Source organism: Bos indicus, chromosome 3 (assembly GCF_029378745.1).
Source record: "Bos indicus isolate NIAB-ARS_2022 breed Sahiwal x Tharparkar chromosome 3, NIAB-ARS_B.indTharparkar_mat_pri_1.0, whole genome shotgun sequence".
Lineage (NCBI taxonomy): Eukaryota > Metazoa > Chordata > Mammalia > Artiodactyla > Bovidae > Bos > Bos indicus.
In genome coordinates, this window is record NC_091762.1 from 25222491 (window position 1) to 25246842 (window position 24352).

Below are 24352 nucleotides of genomic sequence, written 5' to 3' on the forward strand. Positions count from 1 at the left end.
AGTACCCCCATCCTCTCAGGGTATGAGGTCTGACCTGGCCCATCAGCAACATCTTTAGTAAGCTATTCCACTGATCTTTCAGGCTGGCAGCTTCTAGGTAGTTCAGTATGTGAAAAGACTGGTGGAACTGTGGTCACAGGCTCAAATCTTCAATGGGAGATGTATTCCTCAGTCAGATGGGATATTGTGTGGGATTCCAAACCTGAGGACCAGGCATGTGTGAGTCCCACATAGTGATGTTGGTTGAGCCAACAAAACTCAGACCAAGGAGTGAGTTAACAAGTGAGAATTCTGACTCTTGCTTCTTCCTCTCTCTTCTCTTGCCAGCCTTTACTGGAAAAAAATTTCCTTCCTTTCTATATTATTGATAATGGCAAAAGTCAACATTCCAACCTTTCAGATTCATTTTTTAACTATATAGGTAATTTTTAAAGTTGCTACTGCTGCTGCTGCTGCTGCTGCTGCTGCTAAGACGCTTCAGTCGTGTCCAACTCTATGCGACCCCATAGACAGCAGCCCACCAGGCTCCCCCATCCCGAAAACTTCTTTATTCTCAATGCCTTACTCTCCAGAGTATATATTCCCCATGAACAAGAATCAGCTTTGAGAGCCAGAGCAGAAGGATGGCCCGTTTCTATTTGCTTCTCTGCTTTAACAGTCTGCTTCTGGTTGGAAAAGGAATTAACCACATTCAGTAAAGTGGAAAGATAAAAATCACATTAATAACTGCAATATTGAGACTATAAGGAAATTTGAAGTTTGTAGAAATGTAGAAGAAATATCTGATGAATGAAAGGCACTTCCCCTAAATATTTGGTCTTCCTCTACAGTTCCAGATTTCCAGCTCCCCAGATTCTTGGAATTTGCTAAATGTTGAGAGTGATCGTTTAGTCAAGGCTATGGTTTTTCAGTAGTCATGCATGGATGTGAGAGTTGGACTATAGAGGAAACTGAGCACCAAAGAATTGATGCTTTTGAACTGTGGTGTTGGAGAAGACCCTTGAGAGTCCCTTGGACTGCAAGGAGATCCAACCAGTCCATTCTGAAGGAGATCAGTCCTGGGTGTTCATTGGAAGGACTGATGCTGAAGCTGAAACTCCAGTACTTTGGCCACCTCATGTGAAGAGTTGACTCGGAAAAGACCCTGATGCTGGGAGGGATTGGGGGCAGGAGGAGAAGGGGACGATAGAGGATGAGATGGTTGGATGGCATCACTGACTCAATGAGCATGAGTTTGAGTAAGCTCTAGGAGTTGGTGATGGACAGGGAGGCCTGAGTCCATGGGGTTGCAAAGAGTTGGACATGTCTGAGCTGAGCGATTGAACTGAACTGAGAGTAATAATGGTGTTTTGATATGTTAATGAGGTGACTTTTGAAAAGCATCCAGGGATAAGAGCCACTAGTATCTGAAGTTGGGTGGTGAGGGGGATGAAGAGTGAGGAGGATTCTTGTGTGACTGAACTTGTGGAATCTGATATTATGTCTAGATAGTAAGTGTCAGAACTGAGTTGAATTCTCAGACACTCTGCTGGTGTCTGAGAATTACTTTTTGGTGTGAGGGAAACTGTGCCCCCCCGCCCCAACATTGGAAATTGAGTCTCAGAACACTGAAAAAATAACATATTATGCCCCCTTTGCTAAATACTTATGATTTTCCTCATATGATGCAGTCTTCATCCTTCTCTGCCCTATATTATGCCCAGAACAATAACTTTATATTCTGCCTTGACCTGCCCTGCCTTTTGTCTTCAGGTTGGGAGCCAGTCAGTGGTTGACACAAGTGAGAAATCAGAGGTTGGAGTTGAAGTAAGGCAAGGTTTTCATTTTCCCATCTCCCCAGCTACCTCTGCCAGAGGTCACAGCTCCTGTCTAGCAGCCCTCCTGTGCAATCACAGCTGCTGCTTACTATTCTAGTAACTTCTCCCTCCTTATGTGTCTTGACATCTAGGGATGGTGACATTCTCATATCCTGCCACCTCTCCAGTGGCACACCATCCCTTGTTTCCCTTAACTTAAAAAAAAAATAATCCCTTAATTAAAGTTTCTTCAGTTGTCCTGGTAAGTATGGCATTTACTTTTCTTCAGACCATTACTGATAAACTCATTATATCTGTATGATTTTGTATCTGCATGAAGTATTTTTTGATTAGATTAGAACTCCTTAAAATCAGGGATTCTAATTCTTAAAATTCTCTCTTATCCTTTTCCTCCACTACAAAGCACAATACACTATATACAGAGATGGACGTGAAATGCTTTCTGAAATTCTTCATTTAACCATTGAGCTGTTATGTGCCGGGCATTGTTTTAGGCACTGTGGATACCATGATGAACAAGATGGAAGTGTTCTTGTCCTTAGAATCTATACTCTCCTGACTCTAACAAGTTCCCCATTGTAGGTTGCAGTTTTTAATGAACAAAGTGTGTTGTAGTTGTTGACTCTCCCGGTCACATCCTTTTCAGGCATATCTATCCTACCTGCATACCAGGTGGCAAGGATAAGGCAGAATCATGTTTAAGCTGAAATTTGAGGACCCAAAGCTATAAATTAGCAATGCAAGTATAAGGAGAGATCTGGAAATAGAAATAAATAGGCACAGAAAGAAATATAGGTGTCATGATGATTTGAGAGACCATTTTGTCTTGGCACTGATTAGATTTCCTATAAAGACTTTACAGCAGTTTCTCTTCTTAACATCTCAGGAGTTCATTGTTGAAACTTTAGAAGCAAAACCTTCTTTGCTTGGAACAGTTTGAACAGCTCCTAGTTCCTGAAATGTGGCTGAAGATATGACTCCCATGGGAAGGGGGTAAAGGGAAATAAAAGCGCTCTGTAGGTTTTGTGTTTGGTATTGCTGCTGCTGGTGGCATCCCTGAGGCATCTGGGGGAGCAGGCTGAACCAGTGAGCAAACTGCTGTGCTTTCCTGTTTTCAGAGAAGACTGCATTGCTTCTCAAGCTGGGCTTTCAGGCCACCTTGCTTCATGAATCATGGCCCCACAGCTTGTTTCTCTTTCTCTGACCCTCATACTCCACACCCCCTCTCATCAGTAATTTTGTTTTTCTAGATGATGAGAAACTGCCAGATGGATCCCTTGCTTTGCTCGATCCCTGGATCATTGGTCCACCTGCTGCTTCTGCCGGTACTTGCCGCTGGGAGTCCACTGTCTAAAAGGACTGCCAAGGTGCATTTGTCAGAGCATGGCTCATTATCATACAAACTAAAGGCAGGTTTATGTCCTAAAACCTAAGCGTTGAAACTGCCTTTATGAGTCCTGTTGAGCTAAAAAACACTCATGGAATCTGTCTGCAACATCTCATTATTCAAGAAGAATTTATAATGATCTACTGGTTACCCTTTTCCTGTGATTCTTCAGTCTCATTGCTGAGAAATCATTTTTGCAGTCTCAGTCTGAGTCCATTTTCTTGGACCAGCCTTGTCAACGTAGGGAGAGAGTAACCGAGCTCAAGAAACCCATCCCTTGCATTTTCTGCTCTGACCTTACAGTTGAGTTCTAGCATCTAGACTCATGCTTTGTTCTGAGAACCAGTTCCCACCATATGCTCCTGATTCAATGGCATCGTAAGCATAGGATTCACTTTTGACCTCAATGCCATGTGCCTTTGGGCATGTTCTCTTTAGAATCTTCTTTAGAATTCCCTTACATATACCCTTTTTCTCACTTGATTCACAGAATAGTCTCATTGAAATCAATTATTTTACACTTAAAATCCATTTTCAATGTAGCTGGGACTTGAACAAAGCCCTTATAACTCCATAATCAATGCTTTTTAAGCAACGTGTCTTTTCTGTTTTAGCATAAACCTGTTCTGAAACATGTGGAAATAGAGATTAATATGAAGAAGATCTAAATAAGCTTTACTGGTATTTTAGAATTTTTAGTCTACACATATAGTTTTTTTTCATTGTTGATACCATTCTATAAAAAAACTTCATAACCTGAAAATTTGCATTCAGTGAATTTGAATGGTCTTTTGGTTCTGTTTTCTTTTTTTAAATACTGCCACTGTTGATTTTGATCATCATATTAAATCGGTCCTAAGACTACACACACACAAAAAAAAAAAAGGAGGAAAGAAAGGGAAGGAGGGAGGAAGGAAGGGAAGGAGAAAGAGAGAAAGAGAGGCAGGAAGGCAATAGACTCTCCCAGATATAATAAAAAGGAACTATCAGAGCAGGATATTCCTGAGCCAGGTTTCTTGAGCCGGACACTGCAGACTAGAGGAAACTTTGTAGAAAATTTGTAGATAGGCAGACTAGAGGAAAATCTGTAGATAGGCACACAAACAAAACATTACAATGGTTCCCTGGGCTTGGTTTAGAAACTATCTGATTCCCTCCTTAAGCTATGTAAAATTCGAATACCTCTTTCACAGTAGCCAGTGCAAGGAAACATCTCTAGTACAATCCCAGTGCCTACTCTGAGACAGTGTATAGTATGGTACATGAAACAACCAAATGAAGCAAGGCATTACTTCCTGAGCAGGTATGCTCATGTTAGGGAAACCTGTGCCCAAGAATAGCAGCAGAGTTCTTCTTCATCAATCTCATTTACCTAAAATGCCAACCTAAAAGGTGAGAAGAACAGCCAATTTTTGTGGTTTAATTGGAAAGGTCTTCAAACTGCCCCCCAATCCCAAGCCTACAAGTCTCCACGTTCTTTGTTCCAGAATCCCCACTCTTTATCATTCTTTCTGATTAAGTGTTAAAGAACTTTGTTATAATATAAACGTATCATTGGAATGAACCATTACCCACTTTGAGCTTCTAGTTTGAATTAATGCCTAATGCATGATGATCTAGTTCATCACCATAGGGCAGTGATGTAGACTTAGCTGTAAGACCAGGTTCTGGACACCTAGATGTAGAAGAAGAGACAGAAGGGAACAGAGCGTGAGTACTGCCAGGAGGCTCTGCTGGGAAGCCAGGGCTCTGCATACACACAGGGTGCCCAGGAGTGCTGGAAGAGCGCGGGAAGCACCGTGAGGGAGCACTGACCCCAAGAACGGTCTTCACCACTGTGAATCGTCAGGAATAAGGATGTAGCTTACAGGCCTGTGAAGAGCTAGGCCGTTCCATGCTTAGGAAAACTAATTTAGTAAATATGCATTCTCAACATTATAGCAGTTCCATCTGTGGGTGAAACAGAAAACTTTCCTTGGGAACAGCAGTAAGGTTCTGCAGTGGCCCAGGGCCCAGACCACTGGGCTGAGGCCCTTTCTGTTGGGAGAAAAAGTCACATTTCCTTGTTATTTGCGACAACTTCAGGACCCACAGGCTGCTTGCCATGTGCACACTGCAGAATTCAGCATGAAGGTTGCCAACAGTTTTTGGCCTCCGCTTTTTAACTGGTTTTCATTTAGCAACAATTTTCCATTTTTCCAGGACCTTTTGTGTGTTGATGAAGACAAATTAGATGACCTTTAATCAACTTCGCAAAAGAGAAGGTGGGTGACAGTGGTCCAGAATAGTAATTATAGGGCTTACTATTCCCATTAAAAACCCCAGAGCAACCATCAGCAGTTCACTCTCATGGAGTCTGAAAGAGAGGCGGTCTTGTTCTTAAGAAATGACGGTTTGTACTTATCAAGCCATGAAGCTATACAGCCATCTGTGAATTTGGAAGCAATTTGTTGAAATAGAGAGCAGCATTGACCGCTGAGTGAATTGAGGACAAAAAAACGCCACACAGCTTCTGCCACCATCTCTCACAGGACATATAAATAGCAGGTAGAGCTGCCACCTAATCAAGTATATGAATAAACTATAAATTGACTCAACTTATCTCATTATACATGTGACAAGACCGTAACTTTCTTAGGACAGATAGTGCTACACAAGCCTCCTACCCATCACACTTCTAACAGAAGACCTGTACCAGCCTCTGGGGGAAGTGGCCTACCACCCCACATAAGGGCTTATTCATTGATCTAGTGGAAGTTTTCACTGGACAACAAAATTTTCCCAGGCTGACAAGGGGGCTGCTCTATTCTTACAATGGAGCTTCCAGCCCAAGGCAGTGACCAGGACAGGGTTCCCCCAGGTCTATGGTATGGCACTGGTCTGGAGCCAGAAGGAAATGTTCAGTCTTATTTCAGCATTTTGTTCCTCAAAACTCCATTGAGGAAATGGTCCCCCACCCTCTGCATTTGATGTACCAGATGTACAACGGCTGTGAAGACTGGTTCTCAGCTCAAGTGAGAATGTGGGGGCCACCACGAAGGACTGCTCAGATTTTGCTCCATCACCCACATCTGCCAGAAATGGACTTTTTGGCACTTGGCATTTTTTAGTTCTCTACGTTCAGTATGTGTAATTCTGACTCGGACCTCTTTGCCCTATGCTTTGGTCCATTCTCTTGGCAGTTTCACTTGAAAGAAAAACACAAACTTAAAAGGCAGAGGCTTTTAAGTTTCTTTTACAGCTTTATATTTATAACCTAGGACTCTCAATGCTTTGAAAAGATGTATGAAGTCTTTTGATCATATGTGATGAAGGTAGTATTACCAAAAGGCTGTGCATCTCTATAGCCCCTTATTCTTAGAAGATAGCATAGCCTGGAAACCACAGAGTAAGCATTCAGAGAACTATTTTAATGAATGCATGGTTCACATAACCTAGAAATAAGGTGGTGAATTATAATTAGCTTGAGTGTGTATAAGGCTGTGCTACTGTGATAGTTATTGACAGAAAAGAGATGTTAATACTTTTGGCTCTCCATTCGAGTACGTTGAAGATTTTGACCAGTAAAATATGAGTAGAATAATGTTGCTTCCCTGGTGGCTTGGTAAAGAATCTGCCTGCAATATGGGAGGCCTGGGTTCAATCCCTGGGTTGGGAAGATCCCCTAGAGGAGGGTATGGTAACCCACTCCAGAATTCTTGCCTGGAGAATCCCATGGACAGAGGAGCCTGGCAGGCTGCAGTCCATGGGGTTGCAAAGAGTCGGACATGACTGAGCGCCTAAGCACAGTACAGTGTTACTTCTGGGGAGGGTTTTTAAGATTTGGATGCAGTATTCCACCTCTGTCTATCCATCTCTCATGGGTAAAAGCAACACTCCAGATAGAGGTTGTTCCATTATTCTTGAACTGGAGTAAAGAGAATGCAGAGGGGGCTAGCCAACATGTGACAGATATATCATGAGAAAGAGAATGAACCTTTATAATTTTAAGTCTTTGGGATTTTGGAATTGTTGCAGAAGCATAATCTAGCTTATCCCAACTAGCTATGAGATAACTACTTCAATTCTATTTTTTAGGTGTGAGCATAGAACAGGTGAGAAGAGAGAGAGAGGTAGAGCTTCTGGATTTAGATTTCTGTTGGAATCTTAAAGACATACACTTTCAATAAAGAACATATGGTGATCTACCCACCCCGTTGTTGGCTCAGCAGCCAACTCAAAGAATCTCTTAAGCTAAGCTGGCTGTGACAATGACAGAGGAGAAGTGATTTAGCAGTACTTCTTATTTCCTAGAGTCATTGTTTTGGTCTGATATCAAGTCACTGCATGTGTGGGAGAAAATGGAAAATGTGTTGGATTGTACTAAATGTTGTCATGCTAAATATATATTATTATGAGAAAAACACTATCATTTATAGCATCAAAAATATTGAGAGTTATAAAAGAGAAGGAAATGATTTTAATTGTTTTATGGAAAATAGTGCTAATTTAAAGGTTCATATACCTAGAAGAGTATAAAAAGAAAGTAGTGTAATTACTTAAAACCAGAGATAGCCTTGCTTATGTAATAGGCACACGTTTTATATAAATGGAAATATGCTATTAAAATTGCATCCATTTAATTAAATCTAATATGCACAGGTCTAAGAACTGAGATGCAGGTATAAGCCATCCCTATCCAAAACTTACTAAATGTAAAGACAGGTATTCAACAAGATTTTTCAAGAAAAGTTAGTGTTGTCATATGGAAGTCCAGGGCACTAGGCATATTGCAAGGAATTTAACTTAGCCTAAGAGTAAGGGATGAACTTCCAGAGGAAGTGATTTTTTTTTTTAATAAAAAGACTTATTTTATTCTACAGCATGTCAAATAACTCTACCTTATAATTTTCAGTGGTGGCATAATATTTCTTGTATGAAAGTATGAATGTATCATAATTTGTTTGCAAGTGTTTATTAGCAGACATTCAGTTTGTCTCCTTTTTAAAAAATCTCTTACATACAGTGCTGCAGTAGCAGTTCTTTTGTATGAATTATTTTGCCCTTACTTACATTTCTTTAGGATAAAGAAAGAGAAATGAGATCATTGGATCTGAAGTTGTAAAGATTTTATATTTATGTTTTATACGTATTTATACACACATTATATATAGTAAATATATCAAAATATAGAAATATATATTACCTTTGCATATAAGTGTGTATACATATCATAGACATCAAATATAGATATTGCTTTACTGCCTACAGAAATGAACAGTTTATGTTCTCATTATTGACCCTTAGGAGTTACAAGTCCCCATTCTTGAAAACTCAGGAAATCCAAGCCATTAAATCATTTTGTAAACTTTGCCAGCATTGTAGCTGAGAAAATCTTCATTTTGTTTGCATTTCATTAACCACCATGAGGCTAAAATTGAATATAGTGAGCAGGATGTAGATTCCATAAGTAGGCACATATAAACCAGAGAGTTGGAGATAGCCTCACAAAAATTCAGGAGCCTTTGCGTTAATGAAGTTATTCTGAGATATCCTCTTTATGGTAAAGTATCAGTTTTTGCATCTTGAACCCTCCAGCACTGAGAATGAGGCACAGTGTTCGACAGTCCTCTTTCAAATTAGAGCGTAACACATATCATACTTGGGAATAAAGTTTTAATCCATTTATCAGGTGACTCAGAAGGATGTAAGTCTTGAGTACACCCCAGATCAAGAAAAGGCTCTGTAACAGGTCAGCTTACAGCTTGGGCCATATGCCCCAACAGAGACAACAGTGCCAGAGGCATTTGAGGTGGTTAGGGTGCTGGGTAAGGACGCTATGTGAAGCCTCCAGCAAGTGGCACTAGGAGATGTTCAGGACACATACCTAGAATTCTAAAATAAACCATGTCCCTGCAGCAGACATTATCCGCCATTTGATAAACTCCTATGGGTCCTAGCAGAGACTGGAAGCCTGACTACAGGACAACCGTCTATGTGACCAGAACTTTTTGCCATGACCTAGGTGTTTTCAGATCCACCAGATTAATGAAGAGACAGTAGCAGCAAGCCATTGTACAAAGGAAACAGAACATCCAACACTGGGCCTGAGAGGGTCAAGAAGGTTCAAGTAAAGTGCGTGAATAAACGGTTCAACACTCCCAGGAGCCCATGGACCCCTCTGCGTCAGCTTTGGGCCTGCATGGTAATGCAGATCTCTACAACCAGTAGGAAAAGGAGGGGAAATCTCAGGCTCAAAGATGTCTTGTCATAATACCAAAAATGAACTACTGTCACACTATGGCTACACTCAAACAAGTTTCCAAAAAACAGTGGTGAAGAGAAATTCCCCAGTACGGAAATCTACTTTTGGTGATTTAATTTGTGTGGAAGGAGAAGTGGACTGAGATAAAGTTTTCATGAATTCTTGAGCTGTGACGAGGAGTTTCAGTGGTTGGTCCGGAGTCTGGAAGGAGCAAAATTTTTAAAATGTAAGACAAAGAACTTTGGGGAAGAGGCATGTAATTGGGCTTTTGGGAGTGGACATGAGAAGCAGTAATTCTCCCAGGATAAGTCCTGAAGGTTGGAGTAGAAGTCGCTAAGGAGGAGAATATCTGCTTCCAGCAGCCTTTCTCATCAGCGAGGCTGTGGCACTGACCTGATTGTCCTTGTTGCCCCAGGACTGACTGAGAGGGGGTGAGGCAGGCATTCTCTCAGAGCAGCGCTGAAGAGAGGGAAGGGGAGATTTGAAGTATTTCCCAGCGCTGCCTCTTCCCAAGGCTTCTGCCTCAGGGATTTCTAATAATTTTAAGTCAGTTCCTATAATCTACCTCCCTTGGGTTTTCTGTGATTTCTATAGCGTTGATTTAGGAGCAAAGAGCAGAGCCTTTTCTAGTGCACTATCTACCTGAATCACTCTTTTCAGCTTTGCTAGCAGTGGGATTGGGGTGAAATAAAGTGCATAGAAAAAAAGAAATGTTGGCACAAACAGAGAAAACAAAGGAAGCTGGGAGGGCTATGGGGAAAAGAAAAAGGATGCTGAAAGAAGAGAGAAAATACATGTAGTTCCAGGACGTTTCATATATTTGTGGTTCAAGTTCAAATCATTGTCTGACTTCATTGGAACAAATTAGATCCATTTTCCCAAACCCAGTCTCCATGGTCATATGAATGACAAGTAATCGCCGGATCATTTCTTCTACAACCACTGGGGCATTAATCTTGAAATTCTCGACTAGACTCAGAAATGTGTGAAATAGTGGGGAGGGGAAGTTCCCTGCATAATTTCAAGGTCTGAGATTTCCCAGAAGGTACAGAATACACTTTCTATTATTCCCATAACTTGAAGTTGATACTTTCAGGTATTTTTTTGATAAGTGGAGCCCTAGTTGTTGTCATATAATTAGATATTTCAAATATTTTGCTTTTCTCTCTTTCCTTCCCTGTGTGTAGTCATGGGAGGCTCACATCAGGCAAGTGTTTTGATTTCACCGTCAGTGTGAAGGATTTCATTGTTGTCATTACTATGTTTATCACATTCCTCCCGGTTATGGGCCATTAGCATTCCACCAAAAAAAAAAATATAAATTCTGAAATGTAAGGTAATTCAGTGGCTAGATATCCTGGAAGCCCCTGTCCCCATCCCAGCCCACATGGGAGGCCTCTCCCATCTGGCCAGACCTAGCAGCTGAACTTCACCCCTGGGGCTTCTCAGTCCTGTCAATCACAGCATCCTGCTGTGAACACCATGCAGCCATTCCTCTCACACTGGCTCTCAAGCTGGCAGAACAAGTAACCACATGGGCTCTGGTCCACACTGCTAAGGCCCATGACATTCCTGGAGATAGCAATGAATCAAGGCACGTCACCACTACAGCATCTCTGTTCTGCCCAGAGTCCTTCATCCCAGAGGGTTCCCAAATATTTTGCAAGCTGATACTTTGTCCAAGCTGTGCATAAGCCTCTTGCTTCATCCACCACTGGAACCCATGCACAGTACCTCAGTGGTGGAATGCAGCAGCTGTTCTACAGCCGCACCACAATCCCATGGACCTCAGTTTGGGACAGGAAGCCAAGAGGAATACCATATCCAATTGAAAGGACAGGAGGGAATTTCAGGAGGTAAAATTCACTAAGCCCAACTTGGAAGCTGGCCAGGGCACCTGGCTAACACCCTTCCTCTCCTCAGAAAGCATGGGTCCCTGTGACCACCAACAGCCTGACTCTAAGCTCCGCTGACACCCAGCACCTAGCAGTGTCATCCTAAGACGAACACTAAACTCTAAATAACTCAAGGAAGTAACAGTAAGGTATTATAAAAGCTAAGGGCAACTCATCTCACACCTGCTGAGCTTGGTTAATGTCGCCTTAGAAGGAATAGAAATATCCCTGAGGTACATTGAAGGTATGGAAAGTGACCAGAGTGTCTAGTCTTACTACCTTCTTGACGTTAGAGAGACACCCAGACCGAAGGAAGTATCCAGTGTTTGGAGTTGAAGATAAGGATCATAGCCAGAAAAGTGGCTTTGAGCCACGATGTCAGCTTTGAAGACTCTGTTTAAGTGAGGTATACGTAATTCCCCAAGCCAGTGATTTTACCCCACAGTAATGAAAGAAGTCTTTACTGGAGTCTGCTTGAAGACGCATTTAATTAAACAACAGTAAAAGCTGTAAACAACAACTGCTGCTCACGACCACCACCATGACCACCACCAACACCACCACTACTACTAATAATGGTGATACCTAACAGTGTTACCATGTGTGATGTGCTCTACCAGGCACTTGACGTGGATTCTCCTGTAGTCCTTCCAGTAACTCTGTAAGATAAGTACTGTCATTGTCCCCATTTTACACATGCATGAACTAAAGAACTAAGAAGTTGAGTAATTTGTCCAGAATCAGACAGGAAGTGGTGGCGCCGGGATGTGGCCTGAGGCCGTCCAGCCACTGCACATGCCGTCACTGTACCTGTACAGTCTTCCCCTCACCACCCTGCATTGCTCTTTTGAAAAAGCCAGGAGACACCACAACAGTCATATACTCTGTGACCCCAGAGAAGCACCATATGCAGATTATAACAGATAAAACCAATTTAAATTGGTTATTTATTCCTTTCACAAACATCCGTTAAACATCCACAAAGTACCTGATGCTGTGCTGGAGATAACGGGGAGTAAAGTAGACACGGTTTGGGGTTTGTTGGCACTTACAGATTAGTGGGTATCCATAATACCTCCTATGGCCTCCAACAACTTTCTTCTAAGGTGCTTTTGAAACAAACTGGCCATAATACCTAGAAAGCAACTTCTGAAATGTTATTTGCAACTCTGTTTTGAATTGTCTACTCAGTTATTTACATGTGAACAGGAGTTACTTTTATCATAATCAAAGTTCTTTATAATGTACCTATATATGTATTACTATAAAAAGCATCTTTGAGGAAAATAAAAAGTAACAGAAAGTTCTTGAAGAGCTTTTACTGCTTTAAATAGGAACAATATAATTTATATAGAAAATATTTGCATGATGGGTTACCCCATCCATGTGACATTTATACCATTTGTGATGGTTAATTGTATATGCCAACTTGGCTATGCCATAGTACCCATTCTAGATGTCTGTGAAAGTATTTTTAGATGATATTAACATTTACATCAGTAGCCTTTCAATTAAAAAAGAAATCGCTTTCCATAATAAGAGAAGGCCTCATTCTATTGGTTGAAGGCCTTAATAGAGAAAGGTTGACCTCGCCCAAGGAAGAAGGAAGTTTGCCAGCAGGCTGTCTATGGACTTGAGCTACAGTGTTAACTCTTCCAGGGTCTTCAGTCTGTTGGCTTACCTTGTATCTTTAGATTTGGCAGCTTCTACAATGATGGAAGCCAATTTCTTAAATCTCTTTGTCTTTCTTTCTATATCTCTTTGTCTCTACCTTTCTGCCTCCAACTTTTATCTCTTTCTCTCTCCCAACCCCCTCTCTCCACACACACACACACACACACACACACTAATGGTTCAACTTCTCTGGAGAAACTTGACTAAGACACCTTTTATCAGCCTCTAACTGTCTTCCTCCCTTCCACCTCTCCCCGAAAGACTTTCTGTGAGACTTTCAGGCAGCAGAGCAGGCTGACACATCTTTAGCATCTTCAGTTAAGAGGCTTTATTGAATCACTCTTAAATGATTTAATTTAGGCTACTGCCTAACTTTTTCAGATCAGCCTTGAAGTACTCTGGGGCTCAGTAAAAGGCAGAAGGCAGTGTGGGGAGCAACTGAGCAACCACCAGTTTAAGCAAGTCCCTGGATGAATGGAAAAGTATTAAGTCCTATTTCCAGGCTGTAAGAGTATTTGAGGCAGTTCAAATATCAGAGAGCAGCTGATGTGTAGAATTGGGAAATGAGAAATGGGTTAGATGTCAGGCTATAATGGGAACTTTGAAGGCTCTGAGAGGTGAAGCAGGCTGGAAAAAGTGTCAAGTCTAGGCCAAGAGCTGGCCTTGCCAGGTAAACTGGGAAGGCCTCAGTCTCTGGGTACACAAAGATAAGACTTTCTACTAGCAACGTGTTTATCTTATTTCTAGCCGTGGTTTTTAAACTGAATCATAACTAGGGCTACCACACTTTGGCAGCTGTGTGGACAGTTGATCTTAAGGGAAGAAGAACAAAGTTGGAAGACAGTTTAGGAGTTCCTACAATCCTCTGGACAGGGAGTCATGGTGACTTGGAACCAACTTACAGTGTTTGAGATGGTGAGAGATGGAAGGAGTCAGGGAACGTTTGAAAGGCAAAGCAAGCAGACTTGCTGATGGATTAGAAATGGAATGTGAGGGGGAAATCGTAACTAAGTATGACTCCTGGGTTCAGGGCCTGAGTGAGTAGATGATGCTATTTATTAAGATGGGGAACACTGGGAGAGAAACAGGTGTGCAGGAGAAACTAGAAATGCTATTATGAACGTGCCATTTTGAAATACCTGTTAGAAATGAAAATATCAAACAGTAAATGTATATTTGTTTGAACACAGGAAAGCAGTTGAGGCTGGAGGTATGAAATTAGAAATCCTTAGTTTACAATGTCGCTCAGATTGGTGGGATTGGACATGATCACCTAAGGTTCTCAACACTGGCTGCACATTAAAATGCTCTGCAGACACCTGAAGGATTGTTGTTGTCCTGGGGCCCATCCAGAGTCCAGAAATCAGAATCTCATATCTAAGGCACTAATTTCATTGTTTGTTCTTTGTTTAAGTTCTCCTTGTGATTCTAATGAACACCCATGGTTAGGGACAAATGAATAAGTGTAGAAAAGGAAGGCAGCAGGTTCAAATATGTTCAAAGAAGTGGGGGCAGCCTTATAAGAATTTGGGTAGAATTCTCAAGGTGAAAATTTGAAATTTGGTTTGTCATTATTCAAAGATATTAACAAAATCAGGTAATATTTAAGAAGCAGAAAATACTTTCTTCCCAGACTCTTCTGTGGATTCTTTTACCTCCACACTGTCCAATGCCTGTTCCTCCCACAGCTCTGCCCTCTACCTTCTTCTGTTCACACTCTACAGACAAGCCCTGGCATGGGCATCCACACTATATCAAATACCAAAGGCAAGCTAACGTTACCAAATCTAAACCTCCAGGCCAAATCTTTCCAATCACATATGCAAACTGCTACTAGACTTTTCTATCTGAATATCCTCCAGATCCTCATACTCAGTAGTCAAGACTGATCATAGAAGATGGTCTACATGAAATAGATAATCAATGAAAACCTACTATATAGCACAGAGGACTCTACTCAGTACTGTGTAATGACCTGAATGGGAATAGAATCTAAAAAAGAGGGGCTATATATATATATATATGTATCATTCATTTTCCTGTACAGCAGGAATTAACGTGACATTGTAAATCAATCATATCCAATAAAAATTAATTTTAAAGGAAAGAAAAGAAGGAAGATAGTCTTCTCCCTGCCCAAACCTTTCCTCCTCTCCTATGGCTGTGGCATTCAGCTATCTACCTGAGACAAGTGGGAATCAAATGTGGGAATCAACCTAGATCCTTTCTTATCTGCTTAGCTAATCAACCAAAAAGTTATATTTATCCTTCTCTTAATTTTCTTTTTCTTTTCTTTTCTTGATATCTTCTTTTACATTTATTATGAATTTGCATATTAATTTATAAGCAAAAACCACATTTTATTTTTCTCTTTAAAAATGCTTCTTTATATAACTTGCCATGTTAGAAGTATGAACATTTACTCTATTGATTGGGATGAGCACTTAGAATATTATTTATTGCCTTCCTTTTTCCATTGTTTGTATATAAAACACTTTCTCTCTTTTCAATTCTCTCATTTCCATCCCTGAGTTCATATCATCATTATTTATCACTCTTACTCCAGCGCTGTCCCACTCTGCTCCATCCTTGACAAGTCTATAAAATAGACTTGACAAGTCAAAATAAAAATCTAATGCCTGAATCAAGTCTTCAGTCAATCCCTACTGCCTAAAAGACCACATCTACACTCCTTAATATCTTCCCCTTATTTAGCCTCTGACCACCTCCTTGTTTTAACCTGGTTTTTCGTCATTCCACCATCCTATCCAGATACAAAGTCTCAGTCTCAGATAGAGTGAGTTGCTTGTAGTCCTCCAGCGATGCCCTGTCTCTGGCATATCTCTTAAGGCTTATCTAGTAGTTTCCTCTGCCAGAATGGCCTCCTACCTTTCTGTCTCTAGCCAGCCTCTATTCAGGCTTCATGATCAGCTCCAATGTGAAAACTTCTGGAATCCCCCCAGGGCTGCTTCCTCCTAACTTTTCATGGTATATTTTATGGATCTCCATCAAATGCTTTATCATATATATTATTGTTTTATCTGTTCTTTTTTTCTTAAAGATGGTCTCCAAGTTGAATAAGTTTCCAGACACCATAAAACTTGACAGGGGCCATTTCTTTTTCATTTTCATACTTAAATAAGCTAGCATGGTGTCTTGTCCATATTAGATGCTTAATATGTATTTGTTGGGTTTCCAGTGAATTTGATTATTGAAAGAATCCAGCTTGATTTCTGCCTCCTGAGAAATCTGTGTGCAGGTCAAGAAGCAACAGTTAGAACTGCACATGGAACAATTAGACTGGTTCCAAATTGGGAAAGGAGTACATCAAGGCTGTATATTTCACTCTGCTTATTTAACTTATATGCAGAGTACATCATGCGAAATGCCAGGATAAATGAAGCACAAGCTAGAATTAAGATTGCCACGAGAAATATCAATAACCTCAGATACGCAGATGACACCACCCCTATGGCAGAAAGCAAAGAACTAAAGAGCCCCTTGATGAAAGTGAAAGAGGAAAGTGAAAAGGTCAGCTTAAAGCCCAACATTCAGAAAGTGAAGATCATGGCATCCGGTCCCATCACTTCATGGCAGATAGATGGGGAAACAGTGGAAACAGTGGCTGACTTTATTTTTCTGGGCTCCAAAATCACTGCAGATGGTTACTGCGGCCATGAAATTAAAAGACGCTTACTCCTTGGAAGAAAAGCTATCACCAACTTAGACAGCATATTAAAAAGTAGAGACATTACTTTGCCAACAAAGGTCCATCTAGTCAAAGCTATGGTTTTTCCAGTGGTCACGTATGGATGTGAGAGTTGGACTACAAAGAAAGCTGAGTGCCAAAGAATTGATGCTTTTGAACTGTGGTGTTGGATAAGACTCTTGAGAGTCTCTTGGACTGCAAGGAGATGCAACCAGTCAATCCTAAAGGAAATCAGTTCTGAATATTCATTGGAAGGACTGATGCTGAAGCTGAAACTCCAATACTTTGGCCACCTAATGCAAAGAATTGACTCATTGGAAAAGACCCTAATGCTGGGAAAGATTAAAGACAGAAGGAGAAAGGGGACAACAGAGGATGAGATGGTTGGATGGCATCAACGACTCAATGGACATGAGTTTAAGTAAGCTCTGGGAGTTGGTGATGAACAGGGAAACCTGGTGTGCTGCAGTCCTGGGGTTGCAAAGAGTTGGACACGACTGAGCAACTGAACTTAACTGAGAACTCAGTGTGGCCTAGTGAAAATAAGGGCTTTGGAACTAGAGAAATATGAATTTGAGTCAGGGCTCTGCCATTCCCTAGCTATGTGATCTTGAGGACTATTGTTAGCCTTAGCTTGTAAAATGAGGCTAACAATAGTACTTAACTCATAGAAATACTCCTGGCAATACTCTTGGCATTTGAGTTACATATTTAAGACTCAGTAAATTTACTTATATTGGAAAAGGATTAACCGAATAACTAAAATAGAAAATGTCTAGACTTGTAATATGGCTTTAATTATCATAATATAATACTTTTAATTAAAAATGAGAGTGCTTTTCCCCCCACCTTTGTAGACATTGTTTAGAAAGTACTGACATAGTAGGGCTGTGGCTTTCTTAGTGTTTTATTACAGTTAATGCCAAGGCTAGAACTTTGCCTGCCATGAAAATTTGATAAATATTAACTTGTGATTATGGTAAACTTCGAAATTAATAGAAAAGGATGGGTGAAAACTCAATTCATAGTCTTTTTCCTAAAGCAGTCAAGCCATGTTCTCTGTCTCACATGGATGATTGCATTTAGTAGCAATTAGAATTTGTTCTGACATTAATTGAGTTTGTTTCACTTCTACCACAAATAATATTTCAGTGAAATATACGTTCAAAGAAATTGTTTTCCATAAACCTAACAGCTTTAATTACCTGATACATGCAGAACCGATGACTGACTACCTAAGACTCCAAAGACAAACTTCATGAGGACTTGAATAGAGCAGAGCTTCCAACCATTTCTAGTTATGAGTTGTAACACTTACATTATCCTTTTCTATGTGTGTCTTGATATGAATAGGAGCGAGAAGCGCTTGTGTAGATGGAGACCGCATTAATCATGAGTTAGTGGCTCGTTTTCACAGTTCTGCCTAGTCTGGTTTGGTCCCTTAGGGTACCTGCTCCCAAACTGTGTGTGAATGGTTCTCAATGGGAATCTGACTCTTTTAGCTTCTGAACTAGTCCTTTTTATCTGTATATGGTCAGCTTTGTCCCTTGAATTCCTGCTTTCATCTTCTTAAAATAGATCCATTCATTGCTACCAAACCAGCTTTTCTTGAATGCTGCCTCTTTAAGTACTAAGTTCTTGATACCCCCATCCCTAGCTAAATGTGCACATTTGTAATTTAGACATTCTTTACCTGTATTTGTCCTACAAGAAGTAACATAGGTCATAGCCAGTCCTCAAGGAAGAATCTAAGAAACTTTTCTTCTCACATCTTTCATCCATTTTTTGGTCATACCAGAAATCAGAGCAAGGAAGAATCTTATTTAAAAATTCACCCTGTGTGTATGATTTCCACACATTCCCCATCCAATAATTTATTCCACAAGCATATTTTGACATGTTATCATATTTTAGGGTCAGGCACTGTGCAAGAATCTTAGTATAAAAATGAATAATATCATGTTCCTACCCTAAGATTGTTTAAATTATTAAAGATACAGACATGTATATGTGTATACCCTGGCGTGCTGCAATTCATGGGGTCGCAAAGAGTTGGACACGACTGAGCGACTGAACTGAACTGAACTGAATACACACAAACATATACACACACATATCTATGGGCTTCCCAGGTGGCTCAGTGGTATACATATACACATATACATGTCTGTATCTTTAATAATTTAAACAATTCTTAGGGTAGGAACATGATATTATTCATTTTTATACTAAGATTCTTGCACAGTGCCTGACCCTAAAATATGATGACATTCAAAATATGCTTGTGGAATAAATTATTGGATGGGGAATGTGTGGAAATCATACACACAGGGTGAATTTTTAAATAAGATTCTTCCTTGCTCTGATTTCTGGTATGACCAAAAAATGGATGAAAGATGTGAGAAGAATCCACCCGCCAAGCAGAAGATGCAGGTTCCATCCTTGGGTCGGAAAGATACCCTGGAGAAGGAAATGACAACCCACTCCAGTATTCTTGCCTGGGAAATCCCATAGACAGCAGAGTCTGGTGGACTATAGTCCATGGGGTCACAAAGAGTCAGACATAACTTAGTGACTAAAAATTATACATACATGCATACTGTTTCCTTCAAGGTCTTCATAAGATAAAGGTATATTTTTTAAAATGTCATCACTGCTGCCAATATTCATTTCACTCTCTAGTTGAGATATTTCCAGACAGGGCAAGGGAAAACAAGGGAAGAAGCCAGACCAGGCATACTTCTGGCTGGCATACCTGACTTATTGCTTTGATTAAAATGGGATAAATCACCTCTGATAAAATCACTGCATTAACCCTACTATCCCAACCAAAAGATGGTACTACTTCCCAAATCTTTGCTTGATATGTGTCTTCTTATCTTAGAAGATCTTAGTTGTTCGTATCATTTGACACGCATCCTGTCTCTCCCATCCCCAACTCTACCAAGCCTTAAGCTGATCTTGCTTTGTGTTGGTTGTGCTTCTATTGTGGCACTTACTACATAATATTATAGACATATAGTCATTAGACTTACGACATAATATTATAGACATATAGTCATGGATCAGCAATTGGAGCAAGGTAGGAACTGCTTTTAGACTTGGTCCCAAGGGTAGGATTTGTCCCTTCTGTGCCTAAAACTTCCATGCATTCATTTATTAGAAGGATTAGATAAGTTATTCTTTCTGAATCAATCCAGTTTTAACTCACTTTCAAATGACATTTCCAACAAACCCTTCCAAGGCACAAGGAGTCCCATGGGTCTGCTTGGATTATTCACAACTTAAATGAGAAGATTGCAGGTCATGCTCTCAGCTTTGGGGGTTGGATCCAAACTAGGTACAGTGAGCTAGAATGAAACTACTGAAACGCTCCCTGTTCCTTTGTGACAAATGTCAGTTCCTCCTTTGAAAAAGAAAAGTTAACTGTCAAATGCTGTAGCAGCATGAACATTTTTACTTCAGAGGACTCTGGTGAAATGATACAAGCCCAAAAGGTGGAACTGATTTTAGACTCTATTACCATATCAAAGAAATTTTCTGCTTCTTGACAAACATCATACCAAAAATATTTTAGATTCATCAGCCAAGGGTTTAGGACACCCTAGTGTGTGGTGACTATGTTTTCATGGCCAGGTGTATCTTGAGAATTTATGGGTCAGAAAATTGGAAAGGATGCAAAAGAGAAAACTCTAATTTTAAATGATGGACTCAAAATAATTTTCAGATTGATTTTCCATTCATAGTGTGCAGACTAGATTGACCGGAAGATCTGGTGACATAAATCAGCCTATGAGGTCTGACAAAAATGAAAGGATGCTGTTGCTCACACAGCAGTGTTCACAGGACTCCAGATGGAGCCCACACAAAATCATTCCATCAGGCAAATTCGAGCTAAGTGAATATATGCAGTGTTCAATTCAGTTCAGTCGCTCAGTCGTGTCCAACCCTTTGCGACCCCATGAATTACAGCAGCACACCAGGCCTCCCTGTCCATCACCAACTCCCAGAGTTCACTCAAACTCACGTCCATCGAGTCAGTGATGCCATCCAGCCATCTCATCCTCTGTCGTCCCCTTCTCCTCCTGACCCCAATCCCTCCCAGCATCAGAGTCTTCTCTAATGAGTCAACTCTTCGCATGAGGTGGCCAAAGTACTGGAGTTTCAGCTTTAGCATCATTCCCTCCAAAGAAATCCCAGCACTGATCTCCTTCAGAATGGACTGGTTGGATCTCCTTGCAGTCCAAGGGACTCTCAAGAGTCTTCTCCAACACCACAGTTCAAAAGCATCAATTCTTCGGTGCTCAGCTTTCTTCATAGTCCAACTCTATGCAGTGTTAATAGTTTATTTAACACTTGTTGGGATCCCATGAAGTTTTGTTCAGTGTGCTCAGAAGGCCTGTACATGGAGGAACATAATTTGAGTTGACAGGCAAGAAAGCAGACAATTTGATGTGACAGCAAAGGTGCTAGAATGAGTTATGGAGTGATGCAGCAGGAGCACAGAGAGAAGGGACAACTAACTTCAGAGGCCCATGGGAAAGTTCTAAAGGTGAAAGAAAAAATTGTTTTCCAAGGCAGTTGAAGGAACCAGAAAAGGACTGGTGTAAATTTCTATTGCCTGTACCATAGAATGATGGCAGATACAGCCAGAGAGATTTTAAGTTAAACTTTAAAAAATAGCTTCTATTCAACCATTTTTGATTTATGTTAACTTGGATTCTGAGAATGAAAGGTCATATATGCTTTCTCTATAGAAAAGTTAAGCTTTATCCTATGGAAAATGCAGAGCAAACCAAAGCTTTTAAGTCCGAATGACATGCATGGAATTGTTTCATAGTAGGATAGCCTTGGAGGAGCTCTTAAGTAGGTACTACAGTAGGAAGAAGCTGATGCTGGGAAAGCCACTGAGGAGACTATACACACAGTCTAGGCACAGGTCCGACAGTCTAAACAAGGGCAGGAGAGAGACTGAGAGGGAGCTGATGGGGCTCAATAACTGTCCCTTCCTCTTGGCCAAGACTATATGGAATCTAGTCACAAAGAGACCAGGAAGGAAGTTAGTTCCTTGTAATGTAAAGCTATCCTGAATATTCATTGGGAGGACTGATGCTGAAGCTAAAACTCCAAAACTTTGGCCACCTGATGTGAAGAACTGACTCACTGGCAAAGACCCTGATGCTGGGAAAGATTGAAGGCAGAAGGAGAAAGGGGACGACAGAGGATGAGATGGTTGGATGGCATCACTGACTCAATGGACATGAGTTTGAGCAAGCTCTGAGAGTTGGTGATAGACAGGGAAGTGTGACGTGCTGCACTCTATGGGGTTGCAAAGAGTTGGACGTGACTAAGCAACTGAACTGAACTGACTGGACATAAACCAGAGGTACTGGAGAAAAACGGAAAGCAGAGGTACTGGAGAGGCACTAGAGGAAAACTGGAGATTGAGAGGAGGAGAAAGCCAGGGCTGTCCCATTGTCTGTCTAGCCCTATAAGTGACTGGTTTTCTACTCTTGTTAAATGTTGAACGTCTCTGTTTTTCCTCTCAGCTCTTCCATTACCTACTGAAACCAATTAGCTAAATAATAGCCTCTCTGATAGATATACAACTGTAGCAGTGTCTATTTTCCTGACTGGAAATAGGAGAATTAACACAAGAGATAGAATCAATACAAAGGAGAATGTATAAGGATTAATGACCATGGATTATAGAGGTAAAGAAGGGAGTGGTAGTAAGGACAACTCTGACACTTTGAAGTCTTGAGGCTGAGTAAGAAAAATAATGCCAGTAAATACTCACTCTCTGGGAGTTAGAATGTGCCAGGAACCATTCTACATGCTTTACATATAATAACTCATTTAATCCTTACAACCACTCTATGGGGTAGAAACTTAATGTTATATAACTTTACAGATAAGAAAAACCAAAGTTAGGGAGTTTAAATCATTTATCCACAATCACAAATTAGTGAATAGCAGAGAGCTTAGTGGCCAAGAACGTAGGGAAAGGTTTGAGGAGAAGGACGAGACAGTGAGCTCATATCTGGACATGTGGTATACTTGCCGAACGTCCAAGTCTAGATGCTCTGTAGTTGGAAGTACAGCCTGTAATTTAAGAGACAGATTAAGCTGGGGATGTGCGTCATTGTTGTATAACTATATGTTGAAGCTAGTATAATGTCAGGTAGAAAAAAAAAACTGGGGAAAAAAAGGTTTAAAACTTTAGTAGTGGATGTTATTGAATAAATGAGGCAGATGAACTGGCCTGTTCTCTTGAATACAGTCTATGGACAAAATGACTGCCAGTAAGATGCCTCCCAAATTACCATGCTATGCTGCTATGATATAATCCCCGATTTTCCCTATTGTACCACTAACTTGTCACTACTTAATAAATTAGTATGGGAGTTTCTTGGCAGCACTGACTGTGTATATTTCAAACAGTCAATCGAACACCAAGTATCTACTGAGCTCTTAGTAAATAGTTAGCTATATATTAGGTTCTGTAGAGGATTTAAGAGAAACCCAAGATACTGTCTCCTCCCTGAAGTACTTTACACAAGCAGATTTGTCAAATATTCTGTACCTCTATCTTATGACTTCATTGGAAGCACTACACACACTGAGAGGCTCAGTCAGTACTCAGAGAACAGGTTTTTAATGACAAGGGGGTGATTGGAAATTCTTTCACATTTGAAAAACTCTCAGTTTGATAATTTAGGGTGCTTTAAAGATGTCTAAAATTTCCCATACAGTTCTTATGGAACTTCTTTGTTGCAAAAGGGTGTAAGTCATAAGATGAGGTCATACATTCAAATTTTTTTGAGCATTCTCCACATTAACCCAATGGGATAAGTCCTAAGGATACAAAAAGGGGTAAAACTTCCCCCCTGAAAATGATGCAGAATAAAAGTAATGACTGTAAAACAGTGTATTAAGGGCCACAGTAGGACTGTTCGTTGGCTAGAACTGTTCATTGGCTGAGTTAGATTCAAAAAGGCATCTAACTCAGGCAGGGAGGGGATATTAGGTCATGCCTGCAGGAGAAGATGGAGCTGGAGTTAAGTCTCAGGAGACAAGTCAGAATTAACCGGAGAGGGATAAGGCATCCTGGACAAAAGTAAGTCTACTTGACAGCATGGAGGTGTCAGCTAGGGACATTCGGAGGTTGTAAACCAGAACAACTAGAATGAAAGGAGTGTGAGCAGATGTCACTTACTGTAAGTCTGAAAGGTTATAGTAAGATCGAAGCTGAAGGGCCATGTTAGTCATACGCAGGGGGTTTCATTACAGCCCCACAGGAGTGAGAGGAGCCACTGAGGGTTTTAATGAGGGGAATGAAATGATGACATTTACCTCTAAATGAAATCAAGTCAGTGATAGATGGGGAATGTATTTGCTGGTGGTTGCAAGGAGTGGGAAGGAGTGGAATGTGGGGCTGAGACAGCACTTGGGAGGCTATTGCAGAAACCCAGGCAAAAAATTATGAGGGTAACTAACGTCTTTCTCAAATCAGCCAAGAAGCCCATTCACAATGACCTTTGGTTCCGATGTGTAAACAGAAGGAATTTATTTTCCCTATCTTTCTTTTTTAATGATTATTATTTAATGTAGGTTATAACCCTT

The 24352-nt window shown here is 40.6% G+C and overlaps 1 protein-coding gene across 1 annotated transcript in view; it reads right to left on the reverse strand.

Annotated features, from left to right (window-relative positions):
• The window catches only part of LOC109556762 (RNA-binding protein 12-like), a 107441-nt gene extending 83452 nt beyond the window's left edge, over positions 1 to 23989 (reverse strand). The window contains 1 exon segment of the mRNA XM_070781634.1: positions 23946 to 23989. Within this exon segment, the coding sequence (XP_070637735.1) occupies positions 23946 to 23989 (44 nt within the window).
• Between the last annotated feature and the right edge of the window lie 363 nt (positions 23990 to 24352).